We start from the raw sequence: 24,449 nt of genomic DNA on the forward strand, positions 1-24,449 counted from the left end.
AGGGGTTTGAGAGGCTAAAGGACAGGACTTCCTGTTGGTCTCAATAAGTTCTGAAAAACAGCTGACTTGGACTGGAGACATCATCAGGCAGAGGGAGGAACACTTTGAGGAACTCCTGAAGCCAACTGACACAAGAAGGAGGAGGCCGAGTCTGAAGACCCAGGACAAGACTGGTCCAGACCCTGGTGTGTTTGAGCAGGATCTAAGTCCTCTCTGTAGTCTCTCTTTATAAACATGCTTCAGTTTGATTCTGTTTCGCTGTAAGAGAACGACTCGAAGGTGTAAATAAGTTTGTTTATTTGTAAACATAAAGACACATTTATTTAAAGCTCCATGTTTGTCCTCCTAACTTTATTAAGTGTTTAAATACATGAACTCATGAAACATTAACTTTCATAACTGCGGAGTGAAGGATGATTATTGCTTCATCTGTCTCCTTCAATAGCTGCTGTGTCATTGTTTAGAGAAATGCTGACTCACGTCATGAATTGTTCTTATAACCCGACCCGTGATAAGGTGTGTTTAAGGTTTGAGCTTAAATATTAAGCTCATATTTAATATTTCATTCAGCAGAATCTCTGATAAACACTCAGGTTTATCTCTGTGCAGAAATAATAATAATAAACATTACCTTTAAACTTCAGCATAAGAATATGAAATCAACAGAATATTAGCAAACAGTGAGAAGTGTCTCTGAGCACAGAACAGAAGTTTACATAACCTCAGAGCACCACGTCACAGCTGAGAGCTCTACAAACAGAGATTACTAGAGGATCTGAAGTTGCTCCACGGAGGATTAATTCAGCTGAGTAAACTCTTGAGTGAAGAAACACACTTACATCAGAAGATAAGAGACGACCACCTGCGCCAGATCTAACATCTTTACATCGTGTTTCTGAGAATTCATTTTATAAATGATTATTGATTAAACATGACTTCTGACCTTCTCTAAAAGTAAAGCCAGGAGTCAGACACCGGCAGTCTGTGGACCGTCCAGCAGGGGGCGACTCCTCTGATTATATGTCAGTGTATGGTAAATGTTCCTCCTCCTCCTCAGCTGATTTATTCCGTCAGTAAACACTGAGTTTATGGTCTCAATCTCTGGTTTCTTCTTCAACACAGCATGATGTTCATTTAGTGAATGATGGTCAGAGTCACAGAGAGCAGGAAGAGGGGGAGGAGTCAGAGAGGGCAGAGTCAGACAGGGGACACCTAGGACTGACCGGTGAGACCATGAAGTGATTTACTGAAGTTACTGTGAGTGTCTTTTTTTCTGTTCCGTGCGCCTCTGTTTCGCAACCATATGATTGTGACTGATTCAAAACCGGTCCTCAGCACATCGTTTGTGTTTTGCACTACAACTCTTGTCTCACTCGGAGGTACGAAAACACCAAAACATTATCATAGTGAAAGTTAAAAACACAAGCAAACATGAAATGTACGCGCAGGAGGCGGGCAGAACGGCAGGACGGGATTTGATTGGTCTCATAATTTGGATCCTAATGGCAGGGATTGGTTGGTGTTTTCCCAGGTTTACTCCAGTTGTAGATAGCGGCTTTTTTTCTCGCTTTTTTTAAGAACCCAATATATATTGATTGCCATCGGGACATAAAGATCATTTTAACCAGTTTATCAAAAAGTGTACCTAAAGCTGACTACCAAACCCAGCTTTCAGTGCTAACACTTCATTTTATAATCCCTTCTCCGAGGCTGAATCCTCCTGAACACTCTGAACAACTTTCCCTTCCTCTGTGTTCGGCTCTTTAACTCTGACATGGACTCAGTCTCATGTATCATCAGACAGACAGACGCGTGCTGAGTTTGTCTCCAACAGATCAGTTTATTAGTCGTCGTTGTTGTTGTTGTTGTTACAGTAGAAGTGTGTGTCTGCACACAGACACTCTCTGCACACGGCTGCTGCATGTCCCCACGTTTCTACTGAGAGCCACGAAAACACGGCAAAGTAACCCAAACAGGAGAAATCAGAAACACTACAAAAATCATAATCATACAAACCTGAAGATTAGAAAACTATACACCATCACTGTGTTTCAGGTTAACACACATCTGTGATTTCATGTTCGGCTCCTCGTCCGGCTGGACTCCAGGGTTCAAAGGTCGTCTGAGGCCTGACGACATACCGAGAACATGAACACATCAAATGAAGAGCGGAGAGGAATCCTAACACTGCATTTCAGCTCAGCCTTTTTGCACCTCCTCACATGTATATATGATATACAAACCCTCCACGGCCGACGCAGACCTCTGCAGGAAATAAGTTAACAAGTGTTACGTCGCTAGATCAACCTAGAAACAGAAAATCTCATTAAGCAGCAACGCACTGCATCATGGGAGGAGAGCGCCACCCCGAGTCTCTGAACCAAAGAAAGAAAGCAGCAAGAATACCATGGAGATCCAATGAGCACTCAGGGAGCCTTCAGGCAGTGCTGAGGGCAGAGCAGCTTCACACGCCGCACATGCCGCAGACGCTGAGAGGACTAATAACTTAAAGAGTCCTGGCGCTCAGAGTCTGAGACACGGACCGGAGAGGAGAGAGAGACAGAGCAGACTCCGCCCTCCCTCCCCTTCCCAGGACCGAGATCAGCCTCAGTCAGTCAGTAGATGAGGGGCGTTCTGTCTGAAGTGGCAGAGGTAGTTTCACATTGAAGACGGGATTTGGATGCTGATTCAAAGAGTCTGGTGGTTTGATGAGGACGGGACAGGAGCCAGGAGTCTTTCTGTGCCGGGAAGAGAACCTGTTCCTCTCATGGTGAGGAGACGCTGCGTCCTTGTCTGATACACGCTCTCACTGCTCTCCTCCGAACACACACACACACACACACATCTCCCTCCGTCAGCCTCTGCAGAGGAGAAGTGACGTCTGAGAGGGAGGGGCTGAACCAGCAGAGGCGGGTCTGGGTCCAGGCAGAGTCCACAGGCCCGTTGGCCAAGGATTACAAACTAAGAAGAAGGAGAAGACGGGCAGCAGAAGGGAGGTGGGGTTAGAGCTGGAAGCCCTCCATGGGTCCTTCCTGCTGCTGGAAGACAAACTGACCCTGGTTCTGGTCCACCTGAGGGGCCAGGCTAGCGTCCTCCTCGTCCACACCGAAGTAGTGCTCAATCAGGTCGAAGGCCTTCTGGTAGATCTCCTGGTTCTCGTGGCTCTGCAGGAACTCAATCTTATCCAGACCTGAAGGGGTTAACACACAGCTCATTAACATCAAGACCTCCATCATGATGAACATGAATCAACACATATAGGGGGAGGAGCTTCTGCCTCAACACGGTCTGGATATGTTAAAGGGTCTCAGAGAGCTTGCTCTGCTTTGACATCGTTCCTGTCTTACCGTAAGCCTCCTCGATGAGAGCACAGTACGGGTTGATGCCGGTCCCGTTCTGCTTGGCCTCCTGTTCTCCCAGCCTCAGGATGTTCTCCAGCCCGTTCAGAGACACAAGCACGATCTTTGAGTCCATAACAGTCAGCAGGTCACACATGGGTTTGATGGCGTTCAGAGACACCAGGTACCTGTCACACATGAAAGGGTTAATTCAACTCATGGCTTCTTAACACATAATAACCTGAAGACAAGGTTCAGAGTTTCTGAGAGAGACGCAGACTCTCTCCTGAGATCATGTGTTTGAAGAGTGACTCCAGGGTCCCCTGTGATCCTGGTTCATCAGTCTGAGAGACTCTTACCTAATCTGTACTGGAGTTCCTCCTGATGTGGCGTTCGTGATCGCCCATGCCGCCTCCTTCCTCGTACGAAACTCAGCCTTCTGAAGGATCTCGATCAGGACAGGGAAGATGTTTGCATCGATCACATTCTGCAGAGAGGAGAGAGGAGTGAAGAACACAGCACAGACCTCACCGCTGACCTCACGGCAGACCTCACCAGACTTCACCGCAGACCTCACCATGGACCTCAATGCGGGCCTCACTGCAGACCTCACTGCAGATCTCAATGCAGACCTCACTGCAGACCTCAATACAGACCTCAATACATACCTCACTGCAGACCTCAATGCAGACTTCACTGCAGACCTCAATGCGGACCTCACTGCAGACCTCACTACAGACCTAATTGCTGACCTCACTACAGACCTCACTGAAGACCTCACTACAGACCTCACTGAAGACCTCACTACAGACCTCACTACAGACCTCACTGAAGACCTCACTGAAGACCTCACTGCAGACCTCCCTGCAGACCTCCCTGCAGACCTCACTACAGACCTCACTACAGACCCCAATGCAAACTTCACCAAAGGCCTCACCACAGACCTCAGCAGGGTGCTCCTGCACAGAGATCTTTTTGTGGTCTAAGGAGGGTTACATTAAACAGTGGAACACAAAGATCAGTTTCAGGAACTGCACCTCTGAGGGTTACAGCAGCCATATATCGAGACTAATTGTTCAGAAGTATGCGGATAAAAGCTTCATGTGATACCTGACCTGGATGTCACAGAGCAGGTGTGCCGGCAGGTCAGGCGGTCTTACCTGGATCTGAGCTCTGTTTCCTGCTGTGATGTTGGACACGGTCCAGCACGCCTCCTTCTTGATGGACTCCTTTGGGCTGCTGAGGAGGTGCAGTAAACACGGAAGAGCTGAGCAGTTCAAGATTACCTGTAAACAAGCACACAAAAACATTAACAACACACCTTACAGTCTGAGTGATGAAGCAGTGAAGGTGAGAGGATCAGGGTCTACCTGAGTCTGGATATCATCTCCTGTCACAATGTTTCCCACGGCTCGCAGAGCTGGAGAGACCACCTTGTAGTCACTGTGCCTACACACACACACACACACACACACAGACAGACACACACACATACATACACGCACAGTGTAATGTGTTAAAGATGGAGGTCCTTTGATCACAAGTTTGTCTCTAATGAACACAGTAACACACTTTACATGTGAGCCTGATGTTACTGAATCTACTCTCCTGGATCAGTTCTTACATGAGCAGCTCCACCAGCCTGCGGCAGACCCCTGAGTCGATCACCGTCTGGATCTTCTCGTTGGGGCCGTCGGACAGGTAGGACAGAGCCCAGCAGGCGTCAGCCAGCACGTCAGGGTCACTGCTGAACAACAGCCTTGACAGAACGCTGAGACACGGAGACACCTGGAGGCATAAAAACATGAGACAAGGAGACATGAGACATGGAGACATGAGAGAAGGAAACATGAGATGAGACAAGGAGACATTAGACATGAGACATGGAGATCAGGAGACATGAGACAAGGACACACAGACACAGGTTGATACAGAGATCAGATTTCAGCAGCCACGTGTCTGCAGTGACGTCTGACTCACCTTTGCAAAGTCTGGAGGAGGATTCTTGCCCCTGCACAGGTTGGACAGAGCCCACACTGCGTTACGAGTCGTTGTGAGCCGGTTGGATTTAGCGAGTAGCCTGAAGTGAAGAAACGAGGAAGTGTTTTATAAAAGCTTTAAATGTAGAGCTTCATCACTTCATTGGAGACGGAGACACTCACTGCTGCAGAGATGGCAGGATGCCACAGTTCAACACGTAGTCTCTGCACTCTGCGTTATCTCCTGCTATGTTCCCCAGAGCCCACACCGCCTGAAACACACACACAGAGACCACACAGTGAACACGCAAACACACACACACACATACACACACAGAAAGAGAGCACACAGTAAAGACACACACACACTCCTTCTGTATCTGCTCTATAACAAACAGTCTCCTCTGACCTGCTCCTGGACGTCCTCATAGTCAGAGTTCAGCAGCTCAATGAAGATGGGAACAGCTCCAGTCTCGATCACCACCTTAGTGTGCAGGAAGGTTCCTGAGGCGATGTTAGTCAGAGCCCAGGCTGCTTCAAACTGACACAAACAAACAAACAAACACACATTGTACAGGCGATTGAAACTTTTCTTCAGCAGGTTTGATTGATGTATATCAATAAGGATTTATGGATGATTGATGTTTAATATTTATTAACCAGTGTTTTTGTTTCAATGTTTGAAGCAGACGATGGAGAGATTCAGTTTTCTCACCTCAGTTCTTAGATATCATGTTCAATGATTTATTCTGTAAAGTTTATCTCTGTTCATGTTTCAGATATTTCAGCTGATAGCTACAGGTGTGTGTGTGTGTGTGTGTGTGTGTGTGTGTGTGTGTGTGTGTGTGTGTGTGTGTGTGTGTGAATGTGTGTGTGTGTGTGTGTGTGTGTGTGTGTGTGCTCTCCATCAGGTGTGTATGTGCTCCATCAAGTGTGTGTGTGCTCCATCAAGTGTGTGTGCGCTCCATCAGGTGTGTGTGTGTGTGCTCCATCAGGTGTGTGTGTGTGCTCCATTAGGTGTGTGTGTGGAGCTCTCACCTGCAGCGTGCAGTTCTCACTCCTCTTCAGGAACTCCACAAAACGATTGACGACCCCAGCGGTGGCAATGACCTCGTCTATGGGGGGGTTGGGCTCTGCAAAGAGGATGAACTCGTCAGCTGGTTCACAGGACGTAGCAGGTCTGCTCCAACAATCTAGATTAAACATCTACTATTTAAAACAGTGAAAGAGTTTATCTTTGTGTTCATCAGAGAGTGCTCTGACCCAGGAACAAAGATATGAACAATCTCACTAATTTAACCCCCAAACACATCCAGGTGTGTGCTTCTTCAATCTGTGCTCTGCTGGCATGCTGCTGAGATCTCTATGGGTGTGTCTCAAAGCTCTTAACTTCAGTCTCCTCTCTCCTCGCTCCTCCGCCGAACCAAAAGTAGTTACTGACCCACCATTTGAAGTTGCATCCCAAAGTTCTTAAGTCTGCTGGAGGAGCGAGGAGACTGATCGGAGGAACGATAATCGAGGAGACGTAAGAGCAGGCTTTGCGGAAGTCTTTTCTCTGACAGACAAGCCCCCTTAACAAATAGCTCTCACTGATTGGACGCTGCAGCGGCTCGGACTTCTCTGAAACTTAACATCAGTTGAGTTTAATAACAGAGAAAAGACAGACCTTAAAACAGTCACTAAGGGTGCCCTGAAACAGATCATAAACATACGTCGGTTTCTAAACAGTCTGTATTTGATGAGCTGAGATTAAAAAGTGTATCACTCCTGAGTTTTATATCTGATTGTTTATTTCAGATTCACTGTCTAACAAAATAAAGTCATAACGTGACAGACAGAATATATATAAATGATCAGTTATTCCTCCTGTTAATTTCCCCTTTGTTCTCGTTCTCTTCATGAAGAGAAGTCTGACAGTAAAGTTTGTCTGTTAGTAAAAACACTTGTTATATTTCCTGTCAGGTTAATAAAGTTTCATACGAGGCTGATCATTAATGAGCACAGGGTTTGAAAAGAGTTGCATGGTTTCTATTTTCCCTTGAATCAATAAATAATTTAATAATGAGGCATTTTACCGGTGAATCGATCCGTGATGCTTCAGGACAAAATAAACAGAGAGCATTTCCTCGCATCTCTGGTGAGGCGGGTCAAAAGACGCGAGTGATTGACACAAGTGAACGACGCGAGTGATCGACGCGAGTGAACGACGCGAGGATGGAAGTTAAGAGCTTTGAGATGCAACCTTTGTCTGAAACTTTTCTTTGAAACACTCAGAGGGACCTGGCACTCTTCCTGCCCTCTTCCTGCCCTCTTCCTGCCCTCTCCCTGTCCTCTTCCTGTCCTCTCGCTATCCTCTTCCTGTCCTCTCGCTATCCTCTACCTGTCTTCTCCCTGTCTTCTCCATGTCTTCTCCATGTCTTCTCCATGTCTTCTCCCTGTCCTCTTCCTGTCCTCTCGCTATCCTCTCCCTGTCCTCTCTCTGTCCTCTCTCTGTCCTCTCCCTGTCCCACGATCTGCTCAGCTGGAGCTGCTCTCAGTTCAGACTCTGTTATCTCAGAGGAGCTGAGCAGAGATCATCACGTCACACTCACCTTTGGAGAGGAGCTTCCTAAACTTCTGAGTAGCAATCAGCTGCTGGTCGGGGTCTTCAGAGAAGATCATCTGGATCATGTCGGGAGTTATGACTCCGTCCTGCAAACAAGATAAACCCTGATCAGAGCATAGAAAGCTTTAATATCAGAGGGTTCAGTTATCAAGCAGGAACACTTACACCTGCGACAGGTACAGTGGAGCTGACATCTGGGTCCTGGATGGGACACTCCAGCATGGACTCATCTCCTGAAGGGGCTGACACGTTCCTCCTCTTGAACAGCTGTGAACAGAAGGTCACTGTTAGAGTCTGAGCTGTGATCCCTCTGAGTGATGAAGAGATGATTTCATTTAAACATCAGGGATCATCAGAGTTCACTTATATCAGAGCTTTAATCTCCCTCGAGTCAGACGCCGTGTTCATGAGCAGCTTGAACAGCGATCGGGCTCTGTGGTTGTTGTACACCACACTCAGCTGCAGACTGGCCTCTGTTGTGATCTCTAAAACCTGGTTCTGGTTTCAGAGATCACCTTTAAATTGAGGCTGTCTCCTAAAACTCAAGCTCCAGTTTAATCTCTGCACTTTGGGTTTGTATCTGAAGGTGGAGCTGAAGGTAAAACCTGTGTAGACGGATAAATGAGCGTCCGAAGTTAGAGGATATCTGGTCTAAGCGTTGAACCAACAAACAGCCCCGTATGAAGACAGAGCGTTTACCTGTTCCTCTCTCTTCTGTTTGCGGAGCTGGATTCCTTCCTCCTCTCTCCTCCGGCGCATCTCCTGAGGATTTAATGCTTTGTTCTTGTAGCTCTTCATCCTGTAGTTATCTTTCCCGGGACTCGCCATGGTGTCTGAAAAACAAAACAACGAAGGAGAGGCAACATCAGCGTGTGTCAAATCAATCAAACAGAGAGGGCTGAAGTGAGTTACAATCTTTTTACTGCACGTTATTTTCATAGAGACAAAAACGTAGAAACCTTTTAAGGTCAAACATTCAGTCTACAGGGAGTCTGAAGAGCGAACAGATGTTAACCTGCTGTAACTTAAAGGAGAATAAATCACAGAACATTATATATAATTATATTATATTAAAATGTCTCCATCTTTGTTTCAACCGACCTCCTCACCATCCTGAGTCTGACCTGAAACACCAGCAGGAAGAACCTCAGCGCCCCCTGGTGGACTCAAACAGCAACTCCAACATGTGACATGGATTCACTTCATCTACAGATACTGAGACCTGTGTGCTGTAAACACACGACCCTGCAGACACACATTACCACAGCTCACCATGAAGGAAGGAGCTTCATTATTCTAATATCGATCCCATGATTGAGCCTCCTGATTGCTGGGAGTAAAGTCCCCTGTCGGGACGAATGTGTTTCTACAGATCTGATGTTGTTCTTATCGTTTAACTCCTCTGATCTCGAGATCACTGTCTACTTGATGTTTGGATTACCTGTGCCGAGCAGCTGACGGGACCTTGAACACATCACGGGGTAACCTTAGGTCCCCTCGCTCTGTTAGCAGACTTGTTTTAATCCTGCGGATTAAACTCTGGATTATGAATAACTGAGGGGCTTGGGATTCAGAAGTTCAGGTGATCTCAGCAGGCTGCTCTGAGAGGAGGAGGAGGAGGAGGAGGCTCTACGTTCATGTTGACTTTGAGGCACAGACAATCAATGAACATTTGTGCAGCAGGTGTTTGATTTGAATAACGAGACTAGACTCAAGGTTTAACGTCACAGCAGCACTAGTTAAAACGAGAATATCTCCATCCGTACAGGAGCTCTGGGATTAAACAACACATCGATGAGTTTAAATGTTCCTGATTTTACTTTGGGTTTCATAAAATGCAGGACCAGGTACCTGATGGATCCTGGTTTCAATCCCTGTCCCTCCAAGCCAAACGAGTCCGATCTGGACTTCAGAGAACACTTAAGGATGATGTTCTTATAATTGGTTTCTTCTCAAACAGTCAGGACCGTGATCCTGTAATATTAAGGGATGAGTCAGGACTCTTCTTATAATGGTTTAATAATAAAGACTGTAATATTTCCTGTCTCTCTCCTCTCCTCTTTAAATGTTTGTTTTTATTATCCTGGTTGTAAAGAGGTTTAGTCCCTGACAATGATCGTGGAGCTTCTGAAGCTGTTCTCTGTTCGTCATTAAAAGACAAACCCGTCATAATAACATGATGATGTTTAGATAACATTAGAGAGCATGAGAGAGCTTTCAGATTGGTTGGAACTCAGTGAAAGTTTGATTTAACTAGGCCCCGCCTCTGACATGCACACAGCCAATTACAGCTCAGGAAAATTAGTTAGCCAATAAGGTGTCAGGGGGCTCGTGCCTCCTTTGACACCTCTGGACGCACACCTGCTTCTCACACAATCCCAGCAGGTACTGATCACCTTTGTGTTCTTTAAAGCAGCTTGATATAACTGTATTCCTAAGGTTAGAGGTTGCAGCTCTCAAACTACTGAACATATATTTACCTGTACACTCCTGATCACACAGAGGAGCAGAGACTAACCTGATTACATGATGGTTAAACACACACACCTGACTGTACTCTACCTGTGTCCACTGTAGGTGTGATAAACACCTGCCTACACACAGGTACACCTCTTTCTCTCTCTCTGTGCTCTGCCCAGGTTATGAGCTAGCTCCGTGGCTAATGTAGCTCCGGAGCTAAAGCGGCGTCCCGTCAGGTTTAACAGGTGTATTCAGTCAAAACAACAACAACATCACTTCATATGAAACACTTATATCTCACACCACCTTAACATCTGAAGATTTAACGTACCTGATAAGGAGTACAGGTGTTTAGAAGCTGCAACCTTTGCTGCTTTCCCTCTGTTTCTCAGAGCAAAATGGCGTCCGGCTGAATCTTTCCCAGAAAACCCCTCGCGTCAACAACACTTGACGTCACTTCCGTCAGCTGTCGTCGGGTCTCTGATAACGTTATATAATTCTATTCTATTCTATTCTATTCTATTCTATTCTATTCTATTCTATTATACTATATGATATTATACCATATATTATATTATATTATATCATATTGTATTATATTGTATTATACTATTCTATATTATATTACATTATATCATACTATATTATATTATATTATATTATATTATATTATATTATATTACATTACATTATACTATTCTATATTATATTATAGTATATGATATACTACCATATTATATTATATTGTATTATACTATTCTATTCTATAATAATCATATGATATGATATGGTATAATATAATATATTATACCATATGATATGATATGATATATGATATGATATGATATGATATATTATATTATATTATATTATATTATATTATATTATATTATATTATATTATATTGCATTATATTATATTATATTATATTATATTATATCATATTATATTATATTATATTATATATTGTCGCGTCAGTTCTTTGGTTCGCCGCTCGTTGGCGCTGTTTCCCAAATCAGACCGAAGTAATCTATATCAGAAATGTGACGTTGGCACGGTTGGCACTGAACACTGAAAGTCGGTGAAACTTTTGTTATTTTAACCGAAACATGTACTGTTATATTGATCAATTGTATGATTTAAAGTGTTTAAAGTGTAATTTTTTCTGAAATAAACCGACACAGCTAGACCACAGATTTAGACGATCCGGCGATCAGACCAAACTGTCCGAGTGATGATATCGTCGATCAGACCAAACTGTCCGAGTGATGATATCATCGATCGGCACAGGGCCGGTGGAGCACGCAGTACACCCGGTGTGTTAGCCTGGACGGAGAGGGGATGAATCTTACAACTCAGAGATAACTTTAAAAGAGACAAGATGACGGACTACGCCGAGGAACAGAGGAACGAGCTGGAGGCGATAGAGGCCATCTATCCAGACTCATATACAGGTTTGTTCTTTAATAACACACAGAGGGAAGTTACAGTGAGCTAACATGCTAACAGCAGAGAGGTGTTAGCTGGTGTGGTTTCTAACTCTGCAGAGAGATCATCTGACATATGTATTCACTTATTATTTAATCTATACCTGTGCTGTTAGAGTGAATGTGTTAATGTTACCTGATCTGATGGGAGAGGAGCGGCTGTCACACCTGGCCCTGAGCTCTCTCCAAACCCCATACAGAAATACAGACATTTAGCCCTCATCGATCATACCTCATCAATACTGATCAGACATGATGTTCATGATCAGTGTGAGGTAGTTTAGGCTTAGCCTCTAAATTCAGCATGTATTAGATAAATGTAAAATCAGATTATAGTCTTAATAATCGAGTTAACATGAGTGTAATTTATACCAGATATAACATGTTAATAAACTTTACTGCTTTGGACCTGGTTTAGTCGGCTCTCTCCTGGTTTACAGTTTCTCTCTGTCACATGGTGTAATAATAAAAATTGGAAAGATGTTAATAATAAAGATAAAAATAACAATAATAATAACAATAACAACAATAATAATAGTAATAATAATAATGATCCAGCAGCAGTGTCTAATAACTCCGTCCCTCTGTGTGCTTCTGTAGTTCTTTCAGATAATCCCACCAGCTTCACCATCACTGTGACGTCAGACGCAGGAGAAAACGGAGAGAGTGAGTTTCTTCACTTCTTCATGAGGTGACAGCATGTATTCATGGAGCTGTGTATATGCAGACTGTGACCACATGAGGGCTTTGCTTTCTTCTTGCAGTCGTGGAAACAACGTTAAAATTCACGTACGTAGAGAGCTATCCAGACGAGGCTCCGCTGTGGGAGATTTACTCTCAGGAGAACCTGGAAGACGGGGATGTGGAGGAGATCCTCACCTTACTGCAGCAGCAGGTCTGTCCACCTGAGCTCCGTCTCATCTCCATCAGTGATTTATCTCCTGACCATCTGATCTTAGAGTGTGATGTTAAACACAGATCAGCTTCAGAGTGCCACGAGAGCAAACCATTACATCATATTTGATGCTTCTGTGTGGTTTTATTTTGTTGTTCATGAATAGACTGAAGACTCTATAAGATCTACCATGCAGACCTCCTCAGACATGTTGGTTTTATCTCAGGAGAAGATGTTGTAAGTCTTTTACTGCTGCCTTAGGCTCGAACCTTTACTGCATGTCATCCTCTCTCTCTCTCTCTGAGCCGGTTGCTCTGAATGAAGCAGCTAAGAGTTAGAAACTATCATGATGTTCAGATTGTGTGTTCCCACAGTCAACTCTGGGAGGATGATGCAGACTTAATGACAGCTCCATCAGAGCACAGGACAACCTGACTGGTCCGTTTCCTTAGTAACTGTGTGTCTGTGTGTCTGTGTGTCTGTGTGTCTGTGTGTCTGTGTGTCTGTGTGTCTGTGTGTGCAGGCGGAGGAGAACCTGGGCATGGTGATGATCTTCACGCTGGTCACGGCCGTCCAGGAGAAACTCAACGAGATCGTGGACGCCATGAAAAACAGACGAGAAGAAGAGAAGCAACGGAAAGAGAGAGAGGCGGAGGAGGCAGAGAAGGTAGGAGAGGAAACAGATCTTTACTTTCATGAAAGTGTCTGTGAGCTCAGTCACATCTCAGAGCTCAGAGTCAGGAGAGATAGGTGTTTATTACAGCAGGTGAACAGCCTGCTCATTCCGCCATGTTTGCGTGTTTACATGTTTACGTGTTAACATGTATGTAAAGAGTGAAGCAGTGACTGTGCTCCACAGCAGGGAGAACACTTGTTGATGAGGGATGCTTCGTGTCTGACAGGTAGCGTTTCAGGGCACCGTGGTCACCATCGAGAACTTCCTGGCGTGGAAAGCAAAGTTTGAGGTGGAGGTTGCAGAGGTGAGGAGGAAACGACAGAAAGAGGAAGAGCAGGCGGGGAAGACCAAACTGACCGGTGAGCTCTGGTTTCCTCTGTGAGAGAATTTAAAGTCACACACACACACATCAATGTTTCCCCTATCATTATATTGGTCCCCCAACAGCGGCACCTGTCCCCCCTTGGAAGTTCAGTTAATTTTATTTTCTATCTAGCGCCAGACCACAGCAGAAGTCATTCAAGACTACCTCTCTTATAGATCAGGTCTATACCTTGTTCTTTTATTAAACAAAGTAAATATCCTTTTGTTATTTATCTTATTTACATGACGGGATGTCATTTCTGTCTCTACGTCTGCAATGCTCATCTGCTCCCTGTTGCGCTTGGCCGAGTTCCGCCCCGATGCGCACACAGAAACACAAACACGTGTGCTTCCATACACACAAACATGTGCACGCACACAAAATCTCTGCCTTTTTTAAGTGCTCTCAGGGCCATCTCTGTGAGGATGGCACCACTCTCTCTCCTGCAAGTAGCAGCCAAAGTAGATCTCCTGCTCCGGGTCCAAATACAGAAAAGAGCCCGAGTGCTCCTCGCTCTGCCCCTTATCAGTAGCAAAAGTCCAGTCACCATCGTATATCAGGTTTTGACCTAGCTTGGCTGTCAAAGGGGAAATACTCTCCCTGACTGTACAAGACTGATCTTGGTAAGTAAGTTAGTAAGTAAGTAAGTGAATAAGTAAAAACATACAGAAATAATAATAAATAAATAAACAGGTTACATTGATTGATTGATTGATTGATTGATTGATTGATTGATTGATTGATTGATTGATTGTCATTAAACAAAACATGACAAGAAACACCATGACTCCTTCATGTGTGTTTGTGTCAAAGTCTGTCTGCAAACCCCGAGGCTGTAAACTTAGGAGAAACACTGCACATGAATCCACTTTAACCTTCAAATGTGTGTGTCCCTCTGCAGGTAAACAGCTGTTTGAGACGGATCACAACCTGGACACATCAGACATCCAGTTCCTCGAAGACGGTGAGAATAGATTAAGGAGTGTGTGTTACTCACTGTCTACTAAAAACATCTCTCTGTGTACACACACGCACACACACTCTACACTGAGGAGAGCAGGAGAGGTGCTTCTGATCACCTGTCTCAGTCTGTCGGTGTGTTTGATCAAAAGTTTGAGAGGTTGCTGACTGGAGGCAGCAGAGGGTCAGGAGTTCCTTCCTGTCCTCTGAGGTCAGGTTCTCTGTCCAGGACTGTGGATGCTTTAGAGAGATGTAGCAGCTGATCGAGGAGACTCGGGGAGCTGCTGAGTGATGTGGAAACATCATGAATGTCTCTCAGTGTTTATTAGTACATGGATCCACTGGAGAGCGTTTACAGTGACACTCTCTCTTCTTCTGCAGGTGGAAACAATGTGGAAGTGGACGAGTCTCTGTTCCAGGAGATCGAGGACTTGGACCTGGATGAGGACGACCCAGACTTTGACCCTTTAGAGATGGGCAGCGATGAGGACTAAACCTGGATCAGAACTTTGGATTGACAGGGACCGTACAGGAATCTGAATCATTACGATAATTCCGCGGCTGCTTTTATTTTGAAAAGACTCTGACAGCTGCTGGAGAGAGAATCTGCAGAAACACACACAAACAAACACACACACACACACACACACACACACACACACACACACACACACACACACACACACACACAAACACACAAACACACAGTTCATTTGTTCCCCTCCAGAATAAAATGTACCTGCTCCATGTCTGACCTGGCTCTGCTCTATGTGACCAGCAGGGGGCAGTGTCACCACAGAGGCATTCAGATAATAAGATCCCAATAAACAGGTGTGTCTCTGATGAATCTAAAGTGAACTTACTGCATTCAGACTCTTTCTATGAACACCAGGAAGATTTCAGAAAAATGTAAAATGTAGAATCTCTAAATGTGGAAATAAAACTTTTTTTAACAGGACTTTTATTTTGAAGTGAGAGCTCATTAAACGTGTTAAACACACATCAGAGGATCATCACATGCCGTGAACATGTTTCATAGAGATGTGATGATCCTCGGTTGCATGAAACACACAATGTATACTCTGAGCGGACTCTAAGCTTCCTTTAATGATTAACTATTTAAAATGACCTTGCAGCGACCTCACGAGTACAGGTGGGAAGCTGTTCCAGCTGACCGTCCGTCCATCCTCTGCCTGATGTTTAACTAACAGCTGTAGGAGTCTCAAAGTTAATCTGGACTCAGTGATTAAATAATGAAGTCAAAGGTTAGCGATGGCTCTAAACATCCTGCACAGGATTCACTAAATGAGACCACATGCTGCAGGCTTTGCCCACAGGAGGCCCCAAAATCATACAAACTGACGCAGCTGCTGTAATCTGACCCTGCAGAGATTCAATGATCAGTTCAAAAGTGTCTGAAGGAAATAATCAAAGTATGGATGAGATATTATAACACATACTTAAAAGATTTCCTATATCCAGGTCCTGTAATTCATACTTGATCCAGCCCTCTGCTGGGATCAGGATAGTCTGGAGTGTTTGGCTCAAAGTTTGAAGGACACAAACTGAAGGTGGGATCAGGATGGAATCTAAACAGGATTATCTGATATAATCTGATTATTGATCCTTTTGGTCTTTATGTGAAGACTCGATCCGATGGATTTAATCTGATCAGATGAACAGCAGGCCCAGGAGCATGGGGAGGATTAACAGAGTTTATAATCTGGTTTAAATCTGTCAGAGGGGACAGCACCCCCTATGTTCACCTGGTAAATTTATCTTGACCCCTGTCTACCTGCGACCTGCTGAGGTGAGGTGGATTCAGTCACATGACCTGCAGGGGGGCAGGTGTAGCGAGGTGTTCACAGAGTCCAGAGAGATTACATAATCTGTCAGCTTTAATTTCAGAGTTATAAAAACACATGAAGACATCTGAGATTACAAAAATATCATCTGATGGAAGAGAACGAGAGGAGAGACCACCTTAGGCCACTGCCCCCTCACCTGATCAATAAAACACATGATTGACAGATTAATTATCCATAGACTGCACAATTAGTTCAGACCTCTAGACCGTCTGAGAGAAACCAGGAGAGGAAGACACTTCTAGATTCAGAGTCTGTTCAGGAACCACAGAGACCGTTAGCCTGGAGTCATGAATGATGAAGCTGGAGTCAAAGTTAAGAGGAGCTCTGACTCGGGTCATGTGACTCCACGTCCGGGTCACATGACCCGAGTCCACTGTAGAGAAGCAGACCTTTGAACAGAGAGCGTGTTCTCCTGCAGACTGAGACCACATGCAGTCTGACCTGGACTCTGATACTTCAGGATCAGTGAGGAGGGAGGGTCTTAATCTGCTCCACGGGTCCAGAGACCTGAGTGGGGTCTCTGAGCAGTCTCTGCTCTATGTGGGACTTGATTCAAACCTCCTGGCTGCTGTGGTTCAGACTCAGGATGTTGAGTGTGTTTTTATTTAGTATTTGTGAGCTGTCTACTGATTCTGTGATCTCTCATATGTTGTGGATCTTGAACCTGGTTCTAGATCAGCTGTGATTCTCTTCTGGTGTGAACCCTCTGAGCTGGTGCCGGTCAGTCTCGTCTGTAGGTCAGTGAAGGTCACTGACGGTCAAATGAGGTTTACAGTGGACTCCAGTGTGTTCTCTTTATGTTATTTCAGTTTAAATAGTAATGTGCTGACAGACGGGCATGTTTGTGGAACAGCCTCAGAGGCTTACACTCAAGAGACAGCAGTGAGGATAAACAAGCTAACATAAATATTTACTGTGTTCAGAGTTCATGGAGCTGCAGTTGTGACGTCTCCTCTGAGGTTAGATCACTTCATGTCCCTGATGTCCCAGATAAACGGCACGGGGAAGTCCTGCATCTCTCTGAGGAAGAGCTCATCAAAGCGCTCGCTCTGAGCCACGGTGAAGTGGTTCTTCCAGTCCCCCACAGTTCCTGCAGGAACCGGAGAGGAGAGGAGAGGAGAGGAGAGGAGAGGAGAGGAGAGGAGAGGAGAGGAGAGGGGTACCACCAGTCATCATCTCTGACATGAACAGTAATCTGGAGTTAGCAGACTTTAGATTTCACAGAAACCTTCTCTGTCAGCATGTGAAGCAGTTTGCGAGACTTGTTCTGTATCTCAGACTCTACGTGTTGAAGCGCTCTTGTCCTGCAGGGTTCAGTTTGTGTGGAGGAGAGCCGCTCTCACCTTTCCTCATGAAGACCCCCTGGCTGTGGTTGAGCAGGTCATCTGATACCTGCTGGTAGGACGCCTGAGGGATCTTCTTCATGTTGTTGAAGGTGCTGTGTTTCACCACACTGGCAAGCTGCTCTTCCGTCAGATCTTTACCCAGGAGAGAGGATATCCTCTGCACCACCGACGACAGGTCCTGCACACACACACACACACACACACACACACACACACACACACACACACACACACACACACTCACACTCACACTCACACACACACACACACACACACACACACACACACACACACACACACACACACAGACACACAGACGTACAGACGATGAACATCTCTCCACAAGCCTTTAAAAACACTCGCAGAAACGTGACCCAGGTGTGGAGCTCCTACCTGAATCATCTCCTCGTACGTGATGAAGAGCATGTCCATGTGGTCTCTGTGAGAGTACCACGTCTTCACGTGCTCGAACCAGCTGCCTCCAAACACTGCGCAGACAAACAGTCAGTCACACGCTGCAGAGCTGCACCGTTATCTCACAGAACCGCTCTCACCTCTGTCCGTCATGAACTTCTCAAAGAAATCATTGAAGTCTTTCGGGGTCTCCAACATGTTCGCCACTTTGTGGAAGTGGAAGTAAGACACCAGGACATCTTTGGGATTTCTGGCCACGTAGATCACCTGAAGGAGAAACACCTGTTTGTTCTCTTCAAACCGCTCTGGGGCCTGAAACTGGCCTCTGAGTGTTCACAGGATTACTGTGTGTACCAAGAACAAGAACAATAAACAAGAGAGGAAACAACAACTGAAGCAGAGAATCGTCAGGGTTTGATGAAGCAGCCTCAGGACGCCACCACGCTTCAACACCGAGAACAACAGCATGTGAAAGGTTCATGTTTCTATCTGCACACCTCCTCAATTCACCTTTAAACTCCCACTCAGTCTACATTTTCATGATCAATAAAGTTTTAGATCAAACCCTGTCATCACTGAACTAAGTCCTTTAATACAGCCTAAACTTTGACCCCTCTTTATAAACACAGCCCATCCTACAGTCAGGACACAGTCTCCTGCTCTCTCTGCTCTGTCTGATGAGGGCGAGTTGATCAGGACTTTAAGATCTCAAATGAACAAGTTTCTTTTTCATCCTTTTCTTTTTTGACTCTCTGCACACCGTAGTTCACTCTCCTCCCTGACAGCTCAAAGTAATCTGCACTTTGAGTCAAACAGAATTAAAATATCCTGTCACAGAAGCTGACCTGAGTCAGCACAGAGCTGAGGATGAGACTGACTCACAGAGGTTCACTACAGAGCTGACAAAACTGAATGTAGACCAGTCTACACAGAGGAGGACTCAGGTCTGAGGGACGCTTTTTCCATCTACGCCCCCTCCCTCTGGAATTTGCTCACTCAAGCCATCAGGTCTGCTGAGTCTGTGGACAGCTTTAAAAAATTACTTAAAACGCATCTGTATACACAAGCCTTCATAGAACCTCCCATCTAACCTCTACTCTATTTTGTTTTTATCTTGCTTGTTTTTATTGTTTTATTGTTGTGTGCCTGTAAAGCACTTTGTAACTGAGCGTTTTAAAAATGCTATATAAATACATTTTTACTTACTTACTTATGTCCTCAGGCTTTGTGTGGGAACAACAGTTTCTCACACACAGGAAGGGAATGACACAAAGAGAAACCAGACTGATTGGTCGATAGGCCAAAGCAGTGGTCTGTTATTACTTAATAGCACACTGTTGCTATGGATACAGATCTGATAGCAAACTCATCAGTGTAATCAATTAGATGGCTGAAAGAGGAGCAGCTCTGACCTTTCCCTTCCTCGTGCTCAGAGCTGCAGGCATGAACCTGGACGGCAGGTGAGAGACCCTGAGGCGTGGGGAGGGGGCCGTGATGAAGGCCTCTCTGGTGCCCTTCACCTCCATCCAAGGGACCAGGTCCGAGTTATTCCCCGCCTGAGAGATGGACGACACATCTCCCTCAGCCTCGAGCAGCAGAAGGATCTGCTGCATCCAGATTGTTCCTGTGACACAGAAAATCTTCATCATCACCATCATCACCATCATCATCATCATCATCATCATCATCATCATCATCATCATCATCACCATCATCATCATCATCAGCATCAGCAGCAGCATCAGCATATAAGTGTACCATGATGCAGTGTGGGCTACACCATTTAATGACTGATACCAGTCTGCAGGAGTTCACTTTCTCAGACCTGACCCGGATCCTCTCTGGACTCCATGTTTTTACTGCAGTCATAATCAATAATAAACTATATAAGAACTATAACGCAGGTATGTATTCCTCTCCTCACCTGACTTTGGGTACGTGATGACGAACACATCCGTGTCCCGAATCTCCAGGTCGTAGATCTGATCCACATCATCCGCATCATGGATCCCTGTGATGAGGCCGAACCCTCTGTGAGGGATCAGTTCATAGTCCTGAGTCGGGACTTCATCCACATCCATCACAGGTGAGGGACAGGTGAGTTTCTGAGTGAGACTGGACCGACACTAAGTATCTGCAGGAAGGACAAACTTTATTACACCACAGCAGGTCTCTAAAGATCCAACATGTCCAGATGTATTTACAGGTTTACCCTGAGATCAATCAGTCACATGATTAATGAGTCATATGATCAATGAGCTGCATCCACATAAAGTCATGACATCATTGATCAGGCCAATGATTGAATAAACCCGCAAATAAATACAGAATCCAAATAACTGCAGATATTAATTACTGAGCTGTTAATAACTGAAATGTTATAACTGAGCTGTTATTACTGAGCAGTATGTTATAACTGAGCTGTATGTTATAATTGAGCTGTATATTATTACTGAGCTGTTATTAATGAGCTGTTATTACTGAACTGTATATTATAACTGAGCAGTGATATTTGAGCTCTTATTACTGAGTTGTTATTACTTAGCTTTTATTACTTAGTTGTTACCACTGAGCTGTTTATAACTGAGCTGTTATTACTGAGCTGTTACTACTAAGTTGTTATCACTGAGCTGTTTATAACTGAGCTGTTATTACTGAGCTGTATGTTATAACTGAGCTGTATATTATAACTGAGCTGTTGCAACTGAACTGTTATGACTATGCTGTTATTACTGAGCAGTTATTACTGATCTGTTATTACTTTGCTGTATATTATATGTGAGCTGTTATTACTGAGCTGTTTTTACTGATCTGTATATTATAACTGAGCTGTTATAACTAAGCTTTTATTACTGCTCTGTTATTACTGAGTAGTCATTACTGAACTGTTATTACTTTAGCTGTTATAACTGAGCTGTATATTATAACTGAGATGTTGTAACTGAACTGTTATAACTGAGCTGTTATTACAGAGCAGTTATTACTTAACTGTTATTACTAAGCCTTATTGTTTTCTACTGAGCTGTTATAATTGAGCTGTTATTACTGAGCTGTATATTATAACTGAGCTGTTGTAAATTAGCTGTTATTATTGAGTTGTATAATTTAATTGAGCTGTTGTATCTGAACTGTTATTACTGAGCAGTTATTTCTGAACTGTTATTACAAAGTTGTATATTATAACTGAGCTGTTACTACTGAGATGGTATTACTGAGCTGTTATAACTGAGCTGTTACTACTGAGCTGTATATAATGACTGAGCTTTTCTTACTGAACTGTTATTACTGAGCTTTCATTACTAAGTTGTTATCATTGAGCTGATTTTACTGAGCTGTATATTACTACCGAGCTGTATATTACTACTGAGCTGTATATTACTACTGAGCTGTTATAACTGAGCAGTGAATACTGAGATGTTACCACTGAACTGTTATCACTGAGCTGTTATAACTGAGTGGTTATTACTGAGCAGTTATAACTGAGCTATTATTAATGACTGTGTATATTATAACTGAGTTGTTTTTACTGAGCTGTTATTACTGAGGTGTTTTTACTGAGCTGTTATAACTAAATTGTTATAACTGAGCGGTTATTACTGACCTGTGTTATATAACTGATTTGTTATTACTGAGCTGTTATTACTGAGCTTTACATTATTACTGAGTTGTTATTACTGAGCTGTTATTACTGAGCTGTATGTTATAACTTAGTTGTTATTACTGAGCTGTTATTACTGAGCTGTAAATTATAACAGAGTCTGTATCTTACCTGCTGCTCGCTCCCTGTAATCCGACCTCTGTCTGTCACCATCAGAGACTCTCTGCGAGCGGCTCTCATCAGATACTTCCTCCTCCTCCTCTGTTCACCTGCAGACTGACTGACAGCATGAGAGAGAGCAGCTGAGAGAACACAGAGAACTTCCTGTTCTCACCACACCTCCCTGCTGACCGAGGACAGAGGAGGAGGAGGAGGGGAGCTGTTTATGTAGTGGTTATGCAACATCTAACTAAACCACATAATGATGTTTTAGAAAAAGAACATACACACACGATGTAAACAGAGGCCTGAAAGAGAGGGGGCGGGGTTCTGTGAGGGGGGAGCTAATGTGACCTCAAATGAACCTCACTGTGTATGTGAAGAGATTAAATCTTATCTACTGAACATTCATATTCCTCTTCATCCTGTTTGATTAAGTGTAGATTTACTGAAATGCAGCCATTTCAGAGGACAGAGTCAGGTTTGTGTTTAAGAACAAAGCTGTGTTTCACATTTCTGTATCCAGTTAGTCTCTAATCTGATATGCTATAATGCATTATAACATGCATTATAAATAAGTTGATAATAACTCACCACAGCTGCATTACTGGTGGAAAACACTGCTTTAGAAGATCAGAAGATCAACATCTCCCTGCTTCTTGCTGCTGTGATGGAAAATAAGTAACACCTCTGAGCCTCTTTGGCCCGGGTTTGATGGCCCTTTACCTCACGTCATTCCTCTCCCTCTCGGTTTCCCGCTCTGTCCAGTTCCTCTGTCCTCTGTCCTCTGTCCTCTGTCCTCTGTCCTCTGTCCTCTGTCTTTGCTCTCAGAAAAGACATAAAAGACCCAAAATAAGAAAGAATAAATCTAGACGAGGCTTTCAAGTACCTCCATCTTTACATGTTTTCAAGTAGACCAGGTCCTTTAGTGTTTCTGGTCTGATGTAGTGTGGTCGTAGTTTCCCTGCAGGCGGTCTATAGTTCTATCAGCTCTTTCTCTGAGGGATGAAGATGGTGTGTGTGTTGGTTTGATGCGTGTCCCTTCACACGTCCACAGAAGGTAAGCCTGACGCCCTGCAGAGCCAGCTGATATAAAAACACATCTGTAGACTGGTATTTGGAGACCTGGAGAACTTTGATTGCTCTGTTTATTGATCAATTGTTTCCAGTAATCTGTTATTGCACTTATCAGAGGCTCAATCACTTCACTCACCTTTAACACCTGTCTGTGTCGGTGAAAGCGTTATAATAAAAGTTATTCTATCAGAGGGTTTCTCTCACTGAGCTCTAAGGCTCTTTGCCTCATCCTCTATTGTTTCTGTGTAGAGATTGTAAACAGATCCACCTCAAGGTGCACGTGACGACACCTTGAACACTTAGTGGAGCTGTATCTCCTGTGAGGAATTATCATGACGCCTCTTTATGATCTATAGAAGCAAACACCATCGGCATGAAGAGCTTCCTGTACTCTGCTGAGAGAGGAGTGCTGTGACATGAAGGCAAACAAACAACAAAGATCCTCAACATGAACAATCACCAGAACATCAGAGACCCTGTCAGGAGCTTTAATATCAGCTCAGGAGACTAACTGAGACACTACAGCAGAGAAATCCTCCTTCTCATGTCAAACACACCCAGTCCACTGAGTCTCTGTCATCAGAAGGCTGGGAACCAGGGAGGAGCAATGTCCACAAACCACACGCACGCACACACACACACGCACGCACACACACACACACACAGACACACAGACACAGACAGACAGACAGTCACACACAGCTCACTGCAGGGGTCACTTTACGGTTAGCGACTCCACAGTTCTCAGTGAACTTGTCAGAGAACGTCACTGACTTTTTTTTAATAGTCGAGCTGCAGAGATCTGATCCTCGTGAGTAACAGACTTGGAGGTTAAAGGTTCAACACACTGACGAGTTAAAAACACAAACACAGTTTGAGTTTTAACGAAGATCTGTTCTCATGAATGTGTTCACACTGAGCTGGAGGAACGTCTGAATGAAGATCTGATCCCTGAGCTCCTCCAGTCGTGTTGAACAGCTCTTTACTTTCTCATGAAGACCCTTTCCTGTAAACAAGAATCTGTGCACGCCAGAGACAAAGACTCACCAGGACCAAGTACCCGAGTGTGAAACAGGGTTAGTCTTCATCAGGTGATGATGATGATGATGAAGACCTTAAATAACTTGAGACTCGTGTTTGAATGAGTGATGAAATCTTCATATGTAATCCCATAATGACCTCTGACCTCTAAGCTGCTGCAGTGAGAGCTTCAGGTGTGTCTC

The 24,449-nt window shown here is 44.3% G+C and overlaps 3 protein-coding genes across 5 annotated transcripts; 1 reads left to right on the forward strand and 2 right to left on the reverse strand.

Annotated features, from left to right (window-relative positions):
• Positions 1–1,816: 1,816 nt before the first annotated feature.
• Positions 1,817–10,846, reverse strand: kpna5 (karyopherin alpha 5 (importin alpha 6)). 3 transcript variants are annotated; one of them, XM_034697160.1, is made up of 15 exons: positions 10,714–10,805; positions 9,774–9,896; positions 8,622–8,755; positions 8,088–8,189; positions 7,909–8,008; positions 6,356–6,450; positions 5,727–5,858; positions 5,501–5,589; positions 5,319–5,418; positions 4,963–5,126; positions 4,709–4,787; positions 4,499–4,624; positions 3,698–3,825; positions 3,348–3,526; positions 1,817–3,190 (listed from the first exon to the last, which is right to left on the reverse strand). In XM_034697160.1, exons 3-15 carry the CDS (start codon positions 8,748–8,750, stop codon positions 3,003–3,005), a joined length of 1,611 nt encoding a protein of 536 aa, XP_034553051.1. In that variant the 5' UTR covers positions 8,751–8,755; positions 9,774–9,896; positions 10,714–10,805; the 3' UTR covers positions 1,817–3,002. The 3 variants fall into 3 exon arrangements, with proteins under 3 accessions (XP_034553051.1, XP_034553050.1, XP_034553049.1); XM_034697159.1 differs by lacking the exon at positions 9,774–9,896 and having other exon boundaries at positions 10,714–10,846; XM_034697158.1 differs by lacking the exons at positions 9,774–9,896; positions 10,714–10,805 and adding an exon at positions 9,364–9,412.
• A 721-nt stretch (positions 10,847–11,567) lies between these two features.
• Positions 11,568–15,722, forward strand: rwdd1 (RWD domain containing 1). Its single transcript, XM_034697161.1, has 7 exons — positions 11,568–11,836; positions 12,470–12,535; positions 12,634–12,764; positions 13,288–13,431; positions 13,667–13,799; positions 14,706–14,768; positions 15,146–15,722. The coding sequence occupies exons 1-7, from the start codon at positions 11,764–11,766 to the stop codon at positions 15,256–15,258; spliced, it is 723 nt and encodes a 240-aa protein (XP_034553052.1). The 5' UTR covers positions 11,568–11,763; the 3' UTR covers positions 15,259–15,722.
• A 922-nt stretch (positions 15,723–16,644) lies between these two features.
• Positions 16,645–22,279, reverse strand: LOC117822443 (amine sulfotransferase-like). Its single transcript, XM_034697162.1, has 7 exons — positions 22,162–22,279; positions 20,317–20,526; positions 19,805–20,016; positions 18,533–18,659; positions 18,372–18,466; positions 17,976–18,156; positions 16,645–17,722 (listed from the first exon to the last, which is right to left on the reverse strand). The coding sequence occupies exons 2-7, from the start codon at positions 20,471–20,473 to the stop codon at positions 17,598–17,600; spliced, it is 897 nt and encodes a 298-aa protein (XP_034553053.1). The 5' UTR covers positions 20,474–20,526; positions 22,162–22,279; the 3' UTR covers positions 16,645–17,597.
• Positions 22,280–24,449: the final 2,170 nt, after the last annotated feature.

The sequence above is a fragment of the Notolabrus celidotus genome, chromosome 12 (genome assembly GCF_009762535.1).
Source record: "Notolabrus celidotus isolate fNotCel1 chromosome 12, fNotCel1.pri, whole genome shotgun sequence".
NCBI classification, from domain to species: domain Eukaryota; kingdom Metazoa; phylum Chordata; class Actinopteri; order Labriformes; family Labridae; genus Notolabrus; species Notolabrus celidotus.